The sequence below is a fragment of the Haematobia irritans genome, chromosome 5 (assembly GCF_050003625.1).
Source record: "Haematobia irritans isolate KBUSLIRL chromosome 5, ASM5000362v1, whole genome shotgun sequence".
NCBI lineage: Eukaryota > Metazoa > Arthropoda > Insecta > Diptera > Muscidae > Haematobia > Haematobia irritans.
Window position 1 is genome coordinate 151623117 of NC_134401.1, and position 24215 is coordinate 151647331.

General features: G+C 33.1%; 1 protein-coding gene across 7 annotated transcripts in view; it reads left to right on the forward strand.

The window, feature by feature from the left end:
- Positions 1-11462: 11462 nt before the first annotated feature.
- The window catches only part of Cpr47Ef (Cuticular protein 47Ef), a 36876-nt gene continuing 24123 nt past the window's right edge, over positions 11463-24215 (forward strand). For 6 of the 7 annotated variants that reach the window (XM_075313465.1, XM_075313466.1, XM_075313467.1 and 3 more), the window contains exon 1: positions 11463-11801. In XM_075313465.1, the coding sequence (XP_075169580.1) occupies positions 11781-11801 (21 nt within the window). In that variant the 5' untranslated portion in view covers positions 11463-11780. The remainder of the gene's footprint in view (positions 11802-24215) is intronic. The other variant, XM_075313471.1, reaches the window with a different exon arrangement.

Here is a 24215-nt window from a genome sequence, read left to right on the forward strand (position 1 = left end):
ACTCATTCTGTAAAATGCATGGCCTAAATCGAACAAATTTTGTCTTCTTAGCGTTGAAAACCAATTTATTGACACGCAAAAACTCAGAAAGAATAGATGCGTCGTACTCTATTTGTGTCTGCAAAACCTTTGGGTGATTGTAATTATAAAGTAAGCATATATCGTCCGCAAACATGAATAACTTCCCTCTAAAACCGACATTCTTGATGTCATCTATATATATTTTGAATAATAAAGGCCCAAGAACGCTTCCTTGAGGAACCCCACACAATACCGGGCACTTAGTACTCTTCGCCTCTCCTACCTGTACATATTGTTCCCTACCTTGAAGATATTCCCGAAACAAACCAACTGTGGATGGTGAAAAACCTATACATCTTAATTTCCTTATTAATATTTCGTGATCCACTAAATCGAACGCTTTCGTGAGATCGAAAAACACCCCGGCGACACCCTTATAACCTGCGTCCAATCCTCTACATATACACTCTACTACACTTGCAACAGCCTCATCTGTTCCCGTATTTCTCTTAAATCCATACTGACGGTCAAAAAGTAGTTTGTTAACCTCAAGGTATTCAGAGAGTTGCTCGAATAAAACCCTTTCAATTAATTTGTCAACAGTTGGCAAAACGGAAACAGGTCTAAAATTTTCAATTTTGTTGTTACCATTACATTTTAATTTGAATTTCGAGCAAGACATATTGCAACAATGTTTTCAGACACTTCTTGATATCTAATATCGTAATATATGAATATCTAAATGGTTGTATAAGATTCAAATAAGCGTAAAGATTCAATAAATGTATCTAGTTTACACCCAGTCTCACTACTGTAGCATATTACAAATAGGAGCATATGTTTGAATACCCAGAACCATCTTAAAATATCATCTTGACTGATGAGACCCATTTCCACTACGATGGCTACATGAATAAGCAAAATTGTCTGGGTCTCAAAAAACTCAAGAGATATTGTTTAGAAGCCTCTGGTCCGGCGGGTTACCTATATTATCTCGTGTGATGGCTTTGCCGGCGTGGTGGCGGTTGGCGCGGCTATTGGGCAGGATCCTGCCAACAGCGTGCAAAATTGGAGTACCGTGATCAAAAATCATAACAGACTTTAACCAGAAGGGGTTCGAAAGAAAGGACAAAGGAAACTGAAAGATGAACAATATACAGTTTACTTGGATCCAAAGATTTTGTTTGAGGATTTTGGTATTGATTCCGAGCCAAAGATGCAGCTTCATTAAAATAAAGAAATTTTTTAGCGAACTATCTGGCTTTAAATCTAGGACCAATAAAATTTAAATTAGGGTACATATCTCAATTATCAAATTTTCATTATCTTTTCGCAGTTTATTAATAAAGGTACTCACGTACAAACAAATGCCACCCAGCAAAAAAAGCATCGCCAAAAAAGTAATGAAAATGTTCTTTTTGGATCCAGATGTGGTGCAAAATTGACGCAGAAGCGATGAATTTAACATGGGCTTGTCATAGGACGGAAGTCCTCCATTTCAACAGCCGTTGCACTGAATTTGCATCACTTCTTTAGGTGTGATCCGAATTCAATGTTTTGGATGTAAATAAAGAAAATCTGTGATATTTTGAAAAATAAATAATTTTTAAAATTTTTTATGAGTTTTAATGCATTTTTCCCTTGTTTTTTCAGATTGGATTTAGCATTTTTTTCGACAAAATTTACATGATTTGCACCATTTTATAAATTCTTAGTCCATCTTTAACCTATTTGAAACAAAAAAAGTTAAAATAACCCAATAAAAATATGAAAAAACCAAGTTATAAAAAATTTAATCAAAAGAACTTCCTGGGTAGTTAAAATAAAGAACATCATTGGGAGTGCATCTTCTGGAAGTGCTTTTAAAGTTGTGCCTTTGGAAGAACTTCCAAATTTTTTTGCTGGGCACTTTAAAAATCCAAATTATAACGGATACTTAAAAGTAAAAAATGTTTTCGTAATTCCAAACAAAAAAAAAAAAAAAACTTTAAACCAAAGTCTCAATCCTATAAGTCCTAATAAGTCTTAGCCTATATTTGAAGCATTTTTATCTTAAATCTAAAGTTTCAATATTTCAGTTAATTTAAGGACAATTTATTTAAATCAAAAATGTGTTTTATTTACATTAAAGAAAATTAGCCTTAGTTCAAAGACATGCGACTTTAACGGAGGAACGCAAATTTACAAAATTTGTGTCCTAAATTTAATTAAAAATTTTTTTGAAGCAAAGATTATAAAGTTTATTTTAATTAAAATTTCTTTATTTTAAAGAAATCTTTCCTTAGTATTAGTATTAGTATTAGTAATCTTTAATATTACGTAAATATTTTTTTCAGTGTGCGTACAACCAAAAAGCAAACACTTACAAAACGACTGTTGGGCTGATGTCATGCCAATTTTCTTCCTCTCACTATAAACTTTGAGCCTCCATTTCATGATGTCCCAAATAAAGTTATGAGCATCCCAAAATTGCCTACCACTACACCCCCAAAAAATCGCTTCTGTAACATATACTCCCAAACAAATCCTCTTTCAAGCATATATAATTTCAGGATTGGTCCAAACTAAATATTGTTTGTTTTGCTCAAAAATATTATTATTCACTTTAAGCATATACTGGTAGAAAAAAACTTTTAGTGAAATTTTCTTTGTGTGTATATATTTTAAGGCTCCATTTGTTTACTTCCAATTTGACCGTGGTCGTGGGTTCGAACCCAGCTTCGACCAGACACCAAAAAGTTTTTCAGCTGGGGTTATTCCACATCAATGCAATGTGGAACGCCGTTCGGACACGGCTATAAAAAGCAGGTCCCTTGTCATTTAGCTTAACATAGAATCCGGCAGCACTCGGTGATAAGAAAGAAGTTCACTTCTGTGGTATCACAATGGACTGAATAGTCTAAGTGAGCTGCCGCTATACCTAACCTACTTCCATTTGTCTACTTTTAGCATACTCTCTCGGTCTCTCTTTCTAAACACATATTTTTTATAGACAACTTTGCAAACATGTTATGCTAGCTTATGAACATTATAGCTTGCACTTAAAAATAATGTGCTAACATTTTGTATTCCAAACATATAATTGTTACACCGAAGCATATGAAAAAGTATGAGTAGAAATTTTGGGAAGGGTCAGATCCGCATATCGTCACGTTAGTATATATTTAGCACTTTGCTCTGGCATTTATTTCATCTTTTGTTTTCAAAATATTTACAATTTTTCTTCTCCTCTTCGTTTAGGTTTAACACACGGATGATGGGCGAAAAAAGATTACCTAGCTGGATACGACCTCGGACGCCGGTGGCTAACTCGCAAATTAAACGGTAAGTTATATAAAATATTCAAACAAAAATCTTCTCCTAACGAAAGTTTGGAGATAAATATAGTCTACATTTAGGAGATATCCATTTATATGAGATTAATTTTAATATTGACATAGCAGACGTCTAACGACAACTGTTCACCTTTGAGGGGTGTTCGGTTTTCATAGTGTCCAAGTTTGAGAGTTTTCAATGAATATGTACATTTAGGTGCATTGATTTTAAAAATAATGATGTCGTGTCTTTTCAGGTCGTCCATTTATATCAGATATGCAGCTTACACTGCTGCAAGCCCGGAGGAGAATATTGATTCCTAAGCTCCCACAATGTATTTAAAACACTTTTTCAGAAAATAGATTGGATCAACAGATTTGGTGAATGTATTGCTGTATTGGGAGATAGTTAATGATTTTTGTACGGTCGAAAGACGGCGCTATGTGAAACAAAATCAACGAAACCATTGCTCTTTTACGAGAAAGTTGCCGTTCTACCATATATATCTCTCGAAAATGTGATCACATTTGTCCACCGATATGTTGGGATTTAACATCATGCTATTTCTTCCTTCGACGTCTACGCGAACAGCCCAGCGTTCATCCTAGACAACACAGATAGATAGACTATCGAGGACATAGTTCTGCCATTTTTCAATTTTGTTATACAAAATTTCATAAGAAAGCTATGACCCTGTTAACATGATAATGGACGAATACTTTCATAAAAAGTACATAATTTTATACTGTTACAAATAGTTGGATTAACAAACTATGCCAACATATTTGAATCTAAGGGTCTACCCCGAAATATGAAGATACAAAGTTAAGAACGGTTTTCCGCCTTAACGTTGGTAATTTGCAAACAAAACACAAATATTCAGCGATTCTTATGGAAACATGATAGGAAGGTAGCTGAGCAAGGAGTAATAGTAAATGAATTTGATGGAATATATTAAAATCTCATAAAATTCTCAAAAACAAAAAAAAAAACAATATCATTCACAAGTGGCATATAATAGAATGATTGTAAAGCAAAATCTCAGTTGAAATGTCTGTAGCAAACAATATTCTTACGAGTGTATGCAACTTGTGTAGCAACAGTATGCACATCATTATCAAATAATCACACAAACATATTTACCGACTTACATCAAGTGCTGGTAGTATGTCTGTCATTTCAATTCTCTTTCCATATAGTATATATGCAAAGCCCAACTCACCACCCACCAATATTGTAAATGAGTATATTGATCAATTCTCTGCTTTACTACTCAACTGTGAGAGTCTATGAGAATGATGTTAATGATGTTAATGATGCCTTAAGAATATGATTCCACCCATACCCACCCATCTCTTACACACACTATTAATGAGTTTGAGATTCGATCAACTGAAAATTTACGAGTACACATTCGGCCTCTGATGGCAATACAAATTTATTGACGGTCTTTTGGCTTGAATATAGAGGAAGAAGAACTACATCATTGTTACAGACGACAACAAAAACACAAAAAAAAACAAGCAGAATGTCTGCTAACTCAAAACGACTGGATTGTCGTCATCTGTTAACACGAATGTATAGATTTTCTCAGAGAGTTAACAACATTGGGGTAATTGCATAGAGATGGGAAAAATTAAGTTTTAGTACATTTTTGCTGGGAAATTTGGGTATAACGGTTCAATTTTATTAAGATGAATAAATACAAAAGTGATCTAAAAAGGGTTTTATTAAATCTCTTCGAAAAACCCGTTATTTTTTCCAAAACTGATGGACGGTGTTTTTATGGTAAAATGATCTGTTCAATTGGTAAAAAAGGAAATACATCGTTCAACAGTTTTGATCACTCTAATAAATACCTCACCGAATCGTTAGGAATTTATTAAAAATCGTAGCGTATATCTTGAGCTTTTAGGAAGTCTAAGAATCTGATCTTTGGGGCGGTTCACACACCCAGAGAAGGAATGTGATCACCTCAAATATGTTTCAAAAGCACCATGTTACTTTTTCACAGCAACCATGTAGCATTTTTGTCGCAAACATATTCTTTTCTAGTCAAACATAACATGCTTTCCGAAATCAGATACATAATTTCCAAGAAAAGAACATGGTTTCGACAAACATGCTACATGTTTTCCGTGAAAATGTAGCATTTTGCTCTTGGAACATGGTTGGGGTGACCATTTGATTTGAACGATTATAATATCATTAATAGAGGTTGAATATTAATATTGCGTACAACGATGCTCCCTTTGGAAAACTCCTCGTTTATTTACCAACAGTCTTCGTTTTATACAACACATTTAGCTTACGTATGCTCCAAAATATTAAACCAGTTTGAACAATACTTTTTATTGGGTCTCGCAAATTAGGCCTCCTTGTGGCTTTTGATAATGTCGGGAACGTGACTATATACAGGATAAAAGCACAAATACGAGTCCGATGTGGCTGAAATTTTGCCAGTAGCCAATTGCGAGAATGAAGCCATTTCTCTTGAACCCAGGGCAGCCAATTTTGCCGATTTATCGGCATTTTAACAATTTTTTACCCATAAAATAGCACATGCCGATTTTACGATTTTTGTCCCACACACTGAAAAAAAAGCATACTCGGTTCCAAAGATTGTGTCTTTACTTTAAAAAATTTGGTATTGATTCCGAGCCAAAGAAGCGGAGAATACAAGTAAGGATACTTTTAAGACACAATTCTCTTTTAAATTTAGGTTTTGTGTACTTGCTTCTAGGAAGCAAATTTTAATTTTTCGCTTTCTCAGCATTTTTACTTCATATGCTATCAAAGTCCTTTAAAAACGAGTTAACGGCAACTTTATTTTCCAATTTAGGACTCGACTTCCAGTAGAAATTATGCTATGTTTGAAGTAAAAAACTTCTTTAAAATAAAGTTTTGAAAAACATGTCCTATATTTTAACGATTTTTTGCTTTGTAGTCAAGATGCAAAAAGACAACAAATTTAAAGACAATTTCATTAAATTTAAAGAATTTTTCTGAATTATTAAAGTCAAGTTGACCTTAGCCTATAAATTTTTTCTTTCATGTTAAGATACCCATTTTTAAGTCAAATCACTTAATTATAAGGACAATACGACTTCATTGAAAAGTTTATCGACTTTTGGAGAAGGAAAATAACTTTATTTTAGAGAAATGCGTCTTCTATGCTAAGCAAAATTTGTATTCGTATTTTAAAGACATGAAATCTTTGACCTCACGACAATATTTTTTTCAGTGCAAATGACGATATTAGCTCCGCTCAAAAATTTTAAATAGAAGCACGTTTAGAGCCAGCAAAAGAGATTTTTTGTTAAAAATTTCATACAAGTAGGAGCTATACCTATGGAATTTTTATTTCTATAGAAATTTTTTTCAAAATTTTATTTCTATAGAAAATTTTGTCTAAATGTTATTTTTATAGAAAGTGCAAGTGATGTTGCGATAAAAGTTTAATTAATTAACAAAAATTATAAAACAATAATGTATGTAGTATTCGTATGTTGATTAAATGCATAGTTATGTATGTTAATTTTCTGTTCTTTATATGAAATTATTAAATTAGTTTGTTTTATTATTATTTACATTAAAAATTTCTTGGACGATTTTTCAAATAGAAGTGACGATTTTCACAATTTCTTCGGAAAAAAGTGACGATTTTTATTGAAATTTTATTGGCTGTCCTATTTTTGCCCCTCAAACAAATTTTAATTTAATCGTTTTTTCCATGTGCTTTCGAAGTCTTTTAACGACAACTTAAATTTCCCAATTCAGACCCAACGTTAAGTAGAAATGACGATGTTTCAAGTATAACATCTCCTATTTTTAAATGTTTTAAAGCCCTTCACCATTAATGTGAAAGAAATTTTAAGAGTTATTAAAGCCAAGTTGGCCATACACTGAAAAAATATTTACTTGATATTAAAGATTACGCGACCTAAATTTTAGGATTCGAAATTTACAAAATATTAAGGACAAATTTCTTTAAAATAATGAAATTTAAATTAAAATAAAGTTTATAATCTTTGCTACGAAAATTGTTTTCATTAAATTTAGGACACAAATTTTGTAAATATGCGTCCCTTCGCTAAAGTCGAATGTCTTGAACTAAGGCTATTTTTCCTTGAAGTAAAGAAACGCACTTTTGATTTAAAGAAATTGTCCTTAAATTAACTGAAATATTGAAACTTTAGATTTAAGATAGAAACGCTTCAAATATAGGCTAAGACTTATTTTGAGGATTTAGCGTCTTTGGTTTAAAGTTTTTTTTTTTTTGGAAAAAAAAAAAAAAACATTTTTTACTTTGAAGTATCCGTTATAATTTGGATTTTTGAGATCTGTATCCAAATTTTAATTTTATTGATCCTAGATTCAAAGCCAGATAGGTCGCTAAAAAATTTCTTTATTTTAAAGAAGCCGCATCTTTGGCTCGGAATGAATACCAAAATATTTAAGGGAAGGTCAAAATCTTTGGATCTAAGTAAACTTTTTTTGAGTGTAGACAAACAAAATTTTCTTTTATGTAAAGATACCCAGTTTTAATTCGAATAGCTTAGCTCAGTGAAAAGTTTATCGACTTTTGGACAAGGAAAAAGTTTATATCGCCTTCTTAGCAAAATTCTCAATCGTGTTTTAAGGAAATGAAATCGTTGGCCTCAGGACAATATTTGTTTCAGTGTGTCTTATCTATGTGTATTGCCCGATTCTATGTTTAGCTCAATAATAAGGCATCCACGAAAGGTGTGTCACGCTATATCTGAATCCTCATCCTAAAGCTATGAAACACTCAGAAATGTCACTACACTGCAAAAAATATATACATGAAATTAAAGGTTACGCACCCTAAATTTTTAGGATGCGCAATTTACATAATATTAAAGAAAAATTTCTTTAAAATAAAGAAATTTTAATTACGATAAAGTTTATAATCGCTGCTTCAAGAATTTATTTATTAAATTTTGGATACAAGTTTTGGAAATTAGTTAAAGTCGTATGTCTTTGAAGTAAGGAAAATTTTTCTTAAAAAAAGACAAACATTTTTGATTTAAGGAAATTGTCCTTAAAGTAACTGAAATATTGAATCTTTGGATTTAAGATTTTGAATCATAGATTTAACTTTTTTTAAACGAGATAAAAATTCTGTAAATTTTTTATCTCGTTTAAAAATTCTGTAAATTAGATCTGTATCCCAATTTTTATTAATTAATTTTAAAGAAGCTCGGAATCAATTAACACCAAAACCCATAAGGAAAGATCAAAATCTTTGGATCCAAGTCAACTTTTTTTAGTGTAGCATTATAGAAGAGATACGAGCCACTAACAAAAAAGTAGCTAAATAAACAAATTAAACAAAACAAGTATATACGGCCGTAAGTTCGGCCAGGCCGAAGCTTATGTACCCTCCACCATGGATTGCGTAGAAACTTCTACTGAAGACTGTCATCCACAATCGATTTACTTGGGTTGCGGTTACTTTTGCCGATCTTAAAACTTCATAATACCGTAATATATACCACGTAGTCCATACGTGGTATATATTAAACTTAAAATGGCCGATTAAATACGTATATAAATAAGTTTGACAAAATTTTCTATAGAAATAAAATTTTGACAAAATAAAATTTTGACAACATTTTCTATAGAAGTAAAATTTGGACAAAATTTTCTATAGAAATACGATTTTAACAAAATTTTCTATAGACATAACATTTTGAGAAAATTTTCTATAGAAATAAAATTTGTACTAAATTTTCAAAAGATTTAAAATTTTGACAACATTCTCTATAGAATTAAAATTTTGACAACATTTTCTACAGAAATAAAATTTTGCCAAAATTTTCTATAGAAATAAAATTTGACAAAATTTTCTATAGGAATAAAATTTCCACAAATTTTGCTAGATTATTTTTGCTCGAGTGGCAAGCATGATTATGAACCGATATGGACCAATTTTTGTGTGATTGGGGATCGGCTATATATAACTATAGACCGATATGGAGCAATTTTGGCATGGTTATTAGTGGCTATATATTAACACCACGTTACAAATTTAAACCGGATCGTATGAATTTTGCCCGTCCAAGTGGCTCCGGAGTTCAAATCTGGGGATCGGTTTATATAGGGGCTATATATAATTATGGACTGATATGGACCGATTTTTGAATGGTTCTTAGAGACTATATACTAATATCATGTACCAAATTTCAGTCTTCTCTTAGAGGATCCGCAAACCAAATCTGGGAATCGGTTTATATGGGGGCTATATATAATTATGGACCGATATGGACCAATTTTTGCATGGTTGTTAGAGACCATATACTAACACCACGTACCAAATTTCAACCGGATCGGATGAATTTTGCTCCTCTAAGAGGCTCCGGAGTTCAAATCTGGGGATCGGTTTATATGGGGGCTATATATAATTACGGACCGATATTGACCAATTTTTGCATGGTTATTAGAGACCATATATTAACACCACGTACCAAATTTCAGCCGGATCGGATGGAATTTGCTTCTCTTAGAGCAATCGCAAGCCAAATTTGGGGGTCCGTTTATATGGGGGCTATACGTAAAAGTGGACTGATATGGACCAATTTTTGCGTGGTTATTAGAGACCATATACTAACACCATGTACCAAATTTTAGCCGGATCGGATTAAATTTGCTTCTCTTAGAGCAATCGCAAGCCAAATTTGGGGGTCCGTTTATATGGGGGCTATACGTAAAAGTGGACCGATATGGACCAATTTTTGCACGGTTGTTAGAGACCATATACTAACACCCTGTACCAAATTTCAGCCTGATCGGGTGAAATTTGCTTCTTTTAGAGCAATCGCAATCCAAATTTGGGGGTCCATTTATATGGGGGCTATACGTAAAAGTGGACCGATATGGACCAATTTTTGCATGGTTGTTAGAGACCATATACTAACACCATGTACCAAATTTCAGCCGGATCGGATGAGATTTGCTTCTCTTAGAGCAATCGCAAGCCAAATTTGGGGGTCCGTTTATATGGGGGCTATACGTAAAAGTGGACTGATATGGACCAATTTTTGCAAGGTTATTAGAGACCATATACTAACACCATGTACCAAATTTCAGCCGGATCGGATTAAATTTGCTTCTCTTAGAGCAATCGCAAGCCAAATTTGGGGGTCCGTTTATATGGGGGCTATACGTAAAAGTGGACTGATATGGACCAATTTTTGCAAGGTTATTAGAGACCATATACTAACACCATGTACCAAATTTCAGCCGGATCGGATGAAATTTGCTTCTCTTAGAGCAATCACAAGCCAAATTTGGGGGTCCGTTTATATGGGGGCTATACGTAAAAGTGGACCGATATGACCCATTTGCAATACCACCGACCTACGTCAATAACAACTACTTGTGCCAAGTTTCAAGTCGATAGCTTGTTTCGTTCGGAAGTTAGCGTGATTTCAACAGACGGACGGACGGACGGACATGCTCAGATCGACTCAGAATTTCACCACGACCCAGAATATATATACTTTATGGGGTCTTAGAGCAATATTTCGATGTGTTACAAACGGAATGACAAAGTTAATATACCCCCATCCTATGGTGGAGGGTATAAAAATCTCCGATTTAATATACAAATAACTTTCGGATGTTCTATAGGTTTTCCCAACACTGATATATTCCCATACATTTTACAATTTATCTTTAGGGCTTTCAATGAGTGCCTCATCACTCACCATTAAAATGAAAATTGTAACATCAAATTTGGTTTCGATTTTTTGTTTGCATTCGGCTCATATCAATGCTAGCAAATTTAACATTTTTTGGGTTGGCAACTCAAAAATATAAACATAGCTTGTGTTTATTGAAGTTGGCATAGCAAATTCTTCCAAATGTCTCTGATGCTTATGCATGCCTCAAAATTTCCGTTCGTTGGGCGCCAACGAAACGAAAGAAAATGCAATTGCACACGAATAGCTGCTGCAACAGCAGCAACATCAACATTAACATCATCGTCATTGTCAATAAAACCAATTGGCAAAGGAGCGCGCGCGCATTCGCATTCGCTCAACAATAGAAAGAAATGAAAAATCGAAACGATTTTGAAAAATGTATAAAAGGCAGAGTACTTTGATGTTTGATGGCACATTAGTTTTAACAACAACACTCGATAGACAAACAACAAACCATTCTCGTTCACATCCCTTAGATTATTACAGCGAGTTGTGAACTACGAACTGTAGAAAAGAAATACAATCGCGCGAGATTTCCAAGTTCGATTACGCGATCTTGCAAAACCAGAACATTTGGAAATAATTAAAAGAAAAACACAAAAAAAAAATAGAAAAGATTTTGCAAGTGATGTTGCGATAAAAGTTTAATTAATTAACAAAAATTATAATACAATAACTGGAGTAAAAAGGATAACTACTACATACTCAATTAAAATGGCGCTCACTTATAAAGTGGTGAGTTTACAATGGTGTATTATAAATGGTGGTGAAAAGTGTTTCAAATAAAGAGGACAGTTATATTTAAAAAAAATTAAAAATCAATTATATATCAAACTTTTAAAACTCTTTAAGTGATAATGAGAACAATATTTGTACAAATAATAAAATAATACAGAATCAAATAAATTAAAAGAAACCCATGGAAAACAATTAAATAGAAGAACAATAAAATGATTCTAAAAACAACCATCCATTTCCCAAAGAATGTTCCAAAGCCAGATCACAAAAACATTATGTTATATGTTTTTAAAAATAAATAAAAAAGTGTGTCCAAAAGATAAAATCTCATAAACGAAATATTTTTGCATTGCGAGTAGGGATGACCTTTTACTAACGCATTTATTAAGCGGTGAATACAGCATTTTCCGTTCTGTGAAATGTATTAAAAGCATAAAAATACGTGGAAAATCTGATTGTATGCTACATGGTTTTCATGTACATATGAAAAGTCCGCTGTTAAACTAAAATATTATTTTTATTGCAAGAAAATTATTTTGTTTAAATTAAAAAAAAAATTTTTTGAAAATTTTCCTCAACAATGTGAATAATCTCACAAACAATTTATGAAGAAAAGCTGAAGAAAAATTTCGTATGATTTTCAAAAATATTAACAATGTCCTAAAAATATTATTTTTATTGCAAAAAAAAAATTATTTTGTTTAAATTGTTTAAAAATTATTTTTTGAGAAATTTTCCTCAACAATGAGAAAAATGTCTCAAACAATTTACGAACAAAAGCTGAAAAAAATTTCGTATAATTTTTAAAAATATTAAGAATGAACTAAAAATATTATTTTTATTGCAAAAAAAAATATTTTGTTTTAATTTTTTAAAAATTATGTTTTCCTCAACAATGAGAAAAAATTCTTCAACATTTTATGAACTAAAGCTGAAGAAATTTTTCGTATAATTTTCAGAAATATTAAGAATGAACTAAAAATATTATATTATGGATGTTTTTATTATATTCGACCTGTATATAGACTTTCCAATTGATAATTGTTGATAAAAACAGACCTCGAGCTCGTTTTTATCAACAATTATCAATTCTAAAAATATTATTTTTATTGCAAAAAAAACTATTTGGTTTAATTTTTTTAAAAATTATGTTTTGAAAATTTTCCCTCAACAATGAGAAAAAATTCTTAAACATTTTATGAAATAAAGCTGAAGAAATTTTTCGTATAATTTTCAAAAATATTAAGAATAAACTACAAATATTATTTTTATTGAAAAAAAATATTTTGTTTAAATTTTTTAGAAACTATGTTTTGAAAATTTTTCATCAACAATGAGAAAAAATTCTTAAACATTTTATGAACTAAAGCTGAAGAAATTTTTAGTATAATTTTCAAAAATATTAAGAATGAACTAAAAATATTGTAAAATAAAATAAAAAAAAATATTTTGTTTTAATTTTTTAAAAATTATTGTTTGAGAAATTTTCCTCAACAATGAGAAAAAATGCTCAAACAATTTATGAACAAAAACTGAAGAAAATTTTCGTATAATTTTCAAAAATATTAAGAATGAGCTATAGCATGGTTAATATGGTAACCCAGCAAAAAAAAAATTGGAAGTTCTTCCGAAGGCACAACTTTAAAAGTGTTGCAATTTAAGTGTAACGGCTGGAGGATTCCATCCTATGACAAGCCCATCGCTTCTGCGCCAATCTTGCACCACTTCCGGATCCAAAAAGAACATTTCCATTACTTTTTTCGAGACGCTTTTTTTGCTGGGAATGATTTGGCGACAATGATTTTTGCCTTTACTTTTAGTTCATTTTACAAAAATGAAAAATTTCGTAAATGACAACTAAAAATCCAACAATGTCAATAAACTTTCATTATGGAAATCTCAAAAAACGGAATACAATTTAATTCAATCTTCGCATGAGGTAGTTCAATTTTTTATTAATAAAATGATTCGAAAAATTTATAATAGATTCTTGTTTGGATGAAAAATAAATTTTTAGGATATATAACTTATCATGCAATTTGTCAAAATATTGGTCCATATAATCGTGGTCGTGATGACTCTGGCCATATCCATCCATCATCCGACTTTTGAATTCACGATAACTTCCGAATGAAAGAATATATCGCCTTAAAATTATACACAAGAAATTCTTAGTGCAGTAGGTAGACAGGCATTGCACAGAAAAAAAACTGTTTTATTGCACTGAAAAAAAAAGTGAACTATCTATTTCACTAAAGCCAATTTAACTTTATTTTAGTTTATGGAATTATTATGTTTGGATAAAATAAATTAACTATCGCCTTAAAATTATACACAAGAAATTCTTAGTGCAGTAGGTAGACAGGCATTGCACAGAAAAAAAACTGTTTTATTGCACTGAAAAAAAAAGTGAACTATCTATTTCACTAAAGCCAATTTAACTTTATTTTAGTTTATGGAATTATTATGTTTGGATAAAATAAATTAACTAAATCACGAGCAAAAATTATACGTAAATTAAGCATAAAAATTTACTAATTTCATATTTCTAACAACATACTCGTAGTTCTCATTATTTCTTTAAATTTGTACATTTTACTAGAAATGCCTTCATTATGAACTTCGTATGTCACTAAAGACATTCTTGCAATTTTTAACTGAATTTTTTTCCTTCAAACTACAAAATTTTCTTTAACAAGTGAAAAAACTTAATTATGTCTTATAAATTTTCTTGAATATTTATTTTTTTTTGTGATATCGGCGTGATGCCATCGTTTGTAATACTGGTTAGTTAAAATTTTCTAAAAATATTAAATATATTCTAAAATTAATCGAAAGTTTTCTTTCCTGGTGGGTTCACTGTTTTTTCAGTGTGTATAGCAATGCTTATCAAAACTTTGGAAAGTTGACTTTTGGTTTTTTCCAAGGTTTGAAAATTCGAATTATGGATGCTCATCAGAATCAAAAATTCGACCACTCAATATTTTTCAAAGCATGGAATTTTTCGAATTTTTTAAAATATGGAAAATTCCACATTTTTTTCCCTTTCATTTAGCGTCGATTTTAAGAATTTTTCGGTAAAACTCAATTAACCGATTTTCGCCAACATCGCCAATGTCGATTTAGGGACCTACAATGAAAAAAAAAATGTACGTGATATTAAAGATTACGCAACCTAAATTTTAGAATGCGAAATTTACAAAATATTCAGGACAAATTTCTTTAAAATAATGAAATTTTAACTAAAATAAAGTTTATAGTCTTTGCTTCAAAAATTTTTATACCCTGCGCCACACTGTGGAACAGGGTATTATAAGTTAGTACATATGTTTGTAACATCCAGAAGGAGACGAGATAGACACATGGTGTCTTTGGCAATAATGCTCGGGGTGGTTCCCTGAGTCGATATAACCATGTCCGTCAGTCCGTTCGTCCGTCTGTCTGTGAACACATTTTTGTGATCAAAGTCTAGGTCGCAGTTTAAGTCCAATCGACAAATCAAATTTGGCACATGTTCCTGTTTTGGGTCAGAATAGAACCCTATTGATTTTGGAAGACATCGGTTCAGATTTAGATATAGCTCCCATATGTATCTTTCGCCCGATATGCACTTATATGAATCCAGAAGCCAGAGTTTTGGCCCAATTTGGTTGAAATTTTGCACTTGGAGTACAACTAGTAGTGTAGTCAAGTGTGCCAAATTTGATTGAAATCGTTCAGATTTAGATATAGCTCCCATATATATCTTTCGCCCGATATTCACTTATATGAATGCAGAAGCCAGAGTTTTGGCCCAATTTGGTTGAAATTTTGCACTTGGTGTACAACTAGTAGTTTAGTTAAGTGTGCCAAATTTGATTGAAATCGGTTCAGATTTAGATATACCTCCCATATATATCTTTCGCCCGATATTGACTAATATGGTCCTAGAAGCCAGAGTTTTGGCCCAATTTGGTTGAAATTTTGCACTAGAAGTACAATTAGTAGTGTAGTCATGTGTACCTAATTTGGTTTGAAATCGGTTCAGATTTAGATATAGCTCCCATATATATCTTTCGCCCGATATGGACTAATATAGTCCTAGAAGCCAGAGGTTTGGCCCAAATTGATTGAAATTTTGCACTTGGAGTACAAATAGTAGTGTAGTCAAGTATGCCAAATTTGATTGAAATCGGTTCAGATTTAGATATAGCACCCATATATAGCTTTCGCCCAATTTACACTCATATGACCACAGAGGCCAATTTTTTACTGCGATGTAGTTGAAATTTTGCACAGGGAGTAGAATTAGCATTGTAGCTATGCGTGCCAAATTCGGTTGAAATCGGTTCAGATTTAGGTATAGCTCCCATATATATGTTTTTCATATTTCGACAAAAATGGTGAAAATACCAACATTTTCCTTGTAAAATCGCCACTGCTTAGTCGAAAAGTTGTAAACATTACTCTAATTTTCCTTAACTTCTAATACATATATATCGAGCGATAAATCATAAATAAAAATTTGTGAAGTTTCCTTAAAATTGCTTCATATTTAAATCTTTCCCATATTTTTTTACTATCATTGTGTTTCACCCTAGTGCATTAGCCGACTTAAATTTTGAGTCTATAGAATTTGTAGAAGTCTATCAAATTCTGTCCAGATCGAGTGATATCTAAATGTATGTATTTGGGACAAACCTCTATATATTCAGCACCCAACACATTTGACAGATGTGATATGATATCGAAAATTTAGATCTACAAGGTGGTGCAGGGTATAATATAGTCGGCCCCGCCGGACTTTAGACTTTCCTTACTTGTTTAAAATAGATGGTTTTGGAAAATTATAAAAATAAGCAATCGAAAAGGTCTATCACATTAATATTAAACACACCTTAAAAGTGTATTTTCGCTCTCCTGTAAAATTGAATTTTTTGACTTATGGGGTTTTGTCATAAGTCCACAGATAATTTATGGGGTCTTAAATCAATTCTTCTGGTAGGCACATTTTTTGGCAGATCAAAGATATTATACCCTGACCACTAAACGTGGTATGTGACTAGCAATCAACAAAAAATTGATTCATATAGGTCAACAAAATAATATATTTAGGTTCATATTAGGTATATGTCGATCTACAAATTTATTTGGTTCACTGTCCTTATCGACACACTATTGCCCCTATACAACCGTATCCATCAATATTAACTAACTATCAATTTAGGAAATACTGTTAAATAGTTTCGATCTATTATTGTTACCACAATACATTTAAATCAACTATGGACAACTGCCTTCAGTAACAATCCATTGAGGAGGGTAAATAACATTCATCCTGGCCGAATATGCTTGAATGCAGTTATCGATGTGTATTATGTCTACGAACTGATATAATCTGATAAAATCTCAAACTAAAATTTGCTAAGGATGTTATAAAGTTTTCAAATTCTAAAACCCGAAAACATGACCTAATTATAAGAAAAATTTCCAAACTCACGTTTTCATCATCCACCCATGATGATCAACTCCCAACCAATGCTGTAGTTAATTAAGATCATTCACCGACTAACGAAAGTGAATTAGGCTACAACTCAAATTGCCAATTACCTTGTAAGACAGGTAAAGATGTTACCTGATATAGCTAATCGAGATGAACAAGTTTGTAAACCAAGTGTCTGGAACAACAGAACTATTTGTAGCACAATAGATGAACTGATTTGCATGATTAATGATCTCTTGGTCAGCTTCATTGAGAATCAGTCATTGGAAACTAAAATCCATGAGACTATGTTAACACTGTATCCAACGAACTGCATAAAATTTTATAGAAACTTCTGTTTTACTTGGTCTAATTCCGAAAAAGAGGTGTTACTGGAAAATTGTGCAAAAAAAAAAAATACCACAGCCTTGTAGGCGTAATGCTTTGATGGGCAACTCATTTCACATAGCATTATGTGATTTTTTTAAACCTTAAGTCATACCCAAAACTAAAAGCCACAAAAAATGTTTTCAAAAAGATAGTTACAGGTCACGACTTCAGTGTAGCTTCTTGACTAAAGAAGCTGCAACAGCAGCAGCCAATAGCCTTAGGTATTCTGCCATACCATTGTCTCTAGTACGGGCAACAATGAACACCAACAGCTACGAACAAGAATAGCCTTTTTGGTTGAACATTTAAACCTGATTAAGAGCCTTCTGCCATGCCTAGATACACTGAAGAAATAAAACTTGATGAACTAAAAGTTTTTCGCGTACGCAATTATCGTCAGATTGAAATGTAACACATGAGAATAGTAATACACAAAAGTTGATGTAACATATATCAGTCTACAATTACAGGGTGGTTGGTACGTGATATAACAAATTAAAGTGGTATTTTTATACCCTTAACCATATAACAGGTTGGCTGATAAGTCCCCGGTCTAACAAAGAAAAACATATTTTTTTGTCAAAATTAGTTTTTATTATTCAACATAGTTCCCTTCAAGAGCGATACAACGATTATAACGACCTTCCAATTTTTATACCCTAAACCACATAGTGGTCAGGGTATAATAAGTTTGATCGGCCAAAAAATGTGCCTACCAGAAATATTGATTTTAGACCCCATAAAATATATACCGATCGACTCAGAATCACCTCCTGAGTCGATCTAGCGCTTGGTGTCCGTCCGTCCGTCTGTCCATGTATTTGTTGTTCACAGGATTCCGGTCGCAATTATTAACCGATTTGGATGAAATTTGGTACAGGGTGTTTTTTGGACACAAGGACGAACGCTATTGAATTTGGAAGAAATCGGATCAAATTTAGATATAGCACCCATATATATGTATCGCCCGATTTCGACATATGGAGTCACGTTGCGCTTTTTTACACACCGATTGTCATCAAATTTTGCACATGGTAAACTTTTTCATCACTCTTTAAGTCTGCAAAGTTTTATCGAAATCGGTTCAGATTTAGATATAGCTCCCATATATATGTATCGCCCGATTTCCACAAATTTGGCCATAAAAACCTTATTTATTAAGCGATCTTACTCAAACTTCGCTTACTATAATCTTTGATGGTACTGACAATATGTGCTAAAAATAATCGAAATCGGTTCAGATTTAGATATAGCTCCCATATATATGTATCGCCCGATTTTGCAAATTTGGCCGTAAAACCCTTATTTATCAACCGATAGTGCTCAAAGTTGGCTAAATATAATCTTCTATACCTCTTACTGTATATGCGCAATTTCATCGAAATCGGTTCAGATTTAGATATAGCTCCCATATATATGTATCGTCCGATTTTGCCAAATTTGGCCGTAAAACCCTTATTTATCAACCGATCGTAACCAAGGTTGGCTAAATGTAATCTTCTATAGCACTAACTGTATGTGCAAAATTTCATCGAAATCAGTTCAAATTTAGATATAGCTCCCATATATATGTATCGCCCGATTTTGAAAAATTTGCCCCTAATAACCTTATTTTTGACCATATGGGCCTCATTTATTAACTGATCGTACTCAAATTTTACACAAAGTGACCTTCTGTGGTATCAATCATACCTGCAAAATATTATACAAATTGGTTCAGATTTAGATATAGGTCCCATATATATGCATCGCTCGATTTTGTCATATTTGGCCATAATACTCTTATTTATTAACCTATGTTATTCAAATTTCAAATTTTGATGTACTAGCTGATCGTATTTAGACTTACATGTAGCTCTTACATAAATCTATTGCCCTATTTGCAGAAATTTGGATTTATTAGCCACAACTAATTGACCGATTTCCACTTTTTTAATAATGAACTCAATATTAGTGGCATACTAACTCTTTTGGTGCAAAATAAACTATAGCTCCTAATATTAGACATTTCTGCTCAGATTGTGACAAGACGCCCATAAACATGTACCCCCCTTTATGTTCACCAAAACCTATACCAATGATACCCCACAAATGCTTATGTTTACTAATTCAGTAGGGGTGATTTAGGGTATGATATAGTCGGCCCCGCCCGACTTTCTACTTTACTCACTTGTTTGATACCATTTTGGTAGTACTCCTTCGGTTTTGCCTCAAAATAGGCCTCAGTTTCGGCGATCACCTCTTCCTTGCAGCCAAATTTTTTCCCTGCGAGCATCCTTTTGAGGTCTGAGAACAAGTAAAAGTCACTGGGGGCCAGATCTGGAGAATACGGTGGGTGTGGAAGCAATTCGAAGCCCAATTCATGAATTTTTGCCATCGTTCTCAATGACTTGTGGCACGGTGCGTTGTCTTGGTGGAACAACACTTTTTTCTTCTTCATATGGGGGCGTTTTGCCGCGATTTCGACCTTCAAACGCTCCAATAACGCCATAAAATAGTCACTGTTGATGGTTTCTCCCTTCTCAAGATAATCGATAAAAATTATTCCCTGCGCATCCCAAAAAACAGAGGCCATTACTTTGCCAGCGGACTTTTGAGTCTTTCCACGCTTCGGAGACGGTTCACCGGTCGCTGTCCACTCAGCCGACTGTCGACTGGACTCAGGAGTGTAGTGATGGGTGTATTACGAGTTAACAGCTGCAAACACCGCTCAGAATCTTCAATACGTTGTTGTTTTTGCTCAAATGTGAGCTCGCGCGGCACCCATTTTGCACAGAGCTTCCGCATATCCAAATATTGATGAATGATATGACCAACACGTACCTTTTATATCTTTTTTGTCTCTGCTGTCTCGATCAACTTCATTTTACGGTCATTCAAAATCATTTTGTGGATTTTTTTGATGTTTTCGTCGGTAACCACCTCTTTCGGGCGTCCACTGCGTTCACCGTTCTCCGTGCTCATTTCACCGCGCTTGAATTTTGCAAACCAATCAATTATTGTTGATTTCCCTGGGGCAGAGTCCGGAAACTCTTTATCAAGCCAAGTTTTTGCTTCCACCGTATTTTTTCCCTTCAGAAAATAGTATTTTAGCAAAACACGAAATTCCTTTTTTTCCATTTTTTCACAATAACAAAAGTTGTTTCACAAAAAACGCTCTATCTCATAAACTAATTGACTTACAGACGTCAAATTTTGACACACGAATCATTTTAAGGTTGGTACTATATAAACATAACATGCATTTAATACTAGCGACGCCATCTATGTGTCAGACCGGGGACTTATCATCCAAACTGTTATATCAGTCTACAATTACAGTGTGGTTGATATGTAATATAAAGCGGTATTTTTACACCCTAAACCACATAGAGGTATAATAACTTTGATCTGCCAAAAAATGTGCCTACCAGAAATATTGATTTTAGACCCCTTAAAATATATACCGATCGACTCAGAATCACCTCCTGAGTCGATCTAGCGCTTGGTGTCCGTCCATGTATTTGTTGTTCGCAGGATTCCGGTCGCAATTATTAACCGATTTTGATGAAATTTGGTATGTGGCGTTTTTTGGTACAAGGACAAACGCTATTGAATTGGGAAAAAATTGGATCAAATTTAGATATAGCTCCCATATATATGTATCGCCCGATTTCGACAAATGGGGTTACGTTGTGCTTTTTTACTAACTGATTATCGTCAAATTTGGGACAAAGTAATCTTTTTCATCACCCTTGAAGTGTGCAAAATTTCATCGGAATCAGTTCAGATTTAGATATAGCTCCCATAATTTGGCCATAAAACCGTTATTTATTACACGATCTTATTCAAATTTAGCAAAAGGTAACCTTCTATCGTATCAACCAAACCTGCCAAATATCATCCAAATCGGTTCAGATTTAGATAAAGCTCCCATATATATGTATCGCCCGATTTTCACAAATCTGGCCATAAAACCATTATTTATTACCCGATCTTACTCAAATTTAGCAAAAGGTTACCTTCCAAAGTACCAACCAAATCTGCCAAATATCATCTAAATCGGTTAAGATTTAGATATAGCTCCCATATATATGTATTACACGATTTTGAAAAATTTGCCCCTAATAACCATATTTTTGACCATAGAGGGCTCATTTATTATCAGATCTTACTCAAATTTAGCACAAGGTAACCTTCTGTTGTATCAATCAAACTTGCCAAATATTATCCAAATTGGTTCAGATTTAGATATAGCTCCCATATATATGTATCGCTTGATTTTCCCAAATTTGGCCACAAGTCCCTTATTTATCTACCAATCGTACTCAAAGTTGGCCAAATGTAATTTTTTATAGTACTTACTATATGTGCAAAAATTGACCGTAATCGGTCCAGATTTAGCTATAGCTTCCATATATATGCATCGCCCGATTTTCGAAAATCTGGTCTTAATAGCCTTATTTTTTATCCGATCTTACTCAAATTTGGCACACAATAACCTTCTGAGATATCTACCAAACCTGCAAAATATCATCGAAATCGGTTTAGATTTAGATATATCTCTCATATATATGCAGCGCCCGATTTTGAAAACTTTGTCACCAATAACATTATTTTTGACCATAGTGGTCCAGATTTAGCTATAGCTTCCATATATATGCATCGCCAGATTTTCGAAAATCTGGTCTTAATAGCCTTATTTTTTATCCGATCTTACTCAAATTTGGCACACAATAACCTTCTGAGATATCTGCAAAACCTGCAAAATATCATCGAAATCGGTTTAGATTTAGATATAGCTCTCATATATATGCAGCGTCCGATTTTGAAAAATTTGTCCCCAATAACTTTATTTTTGACCATAGTGGCCTCATTTATTAAACGATCTTACTCCTCAAATTCAGCACAAGGTAATATGCTGTAATATCAACCAAATCTGCAAAATATCATTCAAATCGGTTCAAATTTAGATATAGCTATATGTAGTACCCAATTTTGAAAAATTTGTCCCTAATAACTTTATTTCTACCATAGTGGCCTCATTTATTAACCGATCTTATTCAAATTTAGCATAGTTTGGTATCAACCAAACCTGGAAAATATCCAAATCGGATCAGATTTATATATAGCTCCCATATATGTACATCGCTCAATTTTCCCAAATGTGGCCATAATACTCTTATTTATTAACCAGTGCTACTCAAGTTTAAAATTTTTATGTATTATCCGATCCTATGTAGACTTGCATGTAACTTTTTTTATAATAATATTGCGCGATTTTCCCGAATTTTGATTTATTACCCACATTATTTGAGCGATTACTTCTTTTTAAATAATGGACTCAATATTAGTTATACTCGTGACAAAACTCCCATAAAAATGTACCCCTTAATGTTCTTAAATATGGAAATGCTGTTTATCGCTCAAACTTATACCAATATTACCCTACAAATGCTTATGTTTACTAATTCAGTAGGGGTGGTTTAGGGTATGATATAGTCGGCCCCGCCCGACTTTCTACTTTACTTACATGTTTTAAACTATAGCCTTCTAAGACTAAGAGTCACCGTCCATACTATGCAAATGCTATTCGATTTGAATCATCGCCCGCATATTGCTCTAGAGTTCGTGGACTCTTCTCCTTACACTACCGCTTGTGTAAGGGGGGGAGGTGTCCACGAAAGCAAACCTAAATTCTAAAATTTTGACAGTAGTCGTTTACGAGAGTCTACTACGGAGAATGTATGGCCCCCATCCTCGTATAGCCGACTCTGGCTGACTTTATCTCTTTCTTCTTGTCTTTTATTAATAATTATTTAAATGTAAACCGCATGGATGTATGGATTTATTTAAACAACAAAGTCGTTCTTAGTGCTAGGGAGCCACCGTGGTGCAATGGTTAGCATGCCCGCCTTGCATACACAAGGTCGTGGGTTCGATTCCTGCTACGACCGAACACCAAAAAGTTTTTCAGCGGTGGATTATCCCACCTCAGTAATGCTGGTGACATTTCTGAGGGTTACAAAGCTTCTCTAAGTGGTTTCACTGCAATGTGGAACGCCGTTCGGACTCGGCTATAAAAAGGAGGTCCCTTGTCATTGAGCTTAACATGGAATCGGGCAGCACTCAGTGATAAGAGAGAAGTTCACCACTGTGGTATCACAATGGACTGAATAGTCTAAGTGAGCCTGATACATCGGGCTGCCACATAACCTAACCTAGTGCTAGTTTCATACAAAATGTTATCTTCATTTCATAAAAGTGGATTTCAGTTTAATTAAATCTATTATCAAATGCGAATTTTTCTCATTATGAAAATTCGATCAAAAATTTAATTTTATACAAAATGAATTTTGAACAATTTTGTTTCACTTTCAAAGGCCAAATCGTAAATATTTAAAGTCCTCAAGAAATTTCTCTCAGTATTTTTGCCTGTCAGTACCTTCTTAGGTATTCGCAATTCTTTTGAGATATACATGGCGGGGGTTTCAATGGCCTGAATTGTTATTTTAGTCTTATGGGAATATGGCTCTGCATTGAACTTTTTTCCGTCTCGAATTTAATAAAATCGTTGTTTT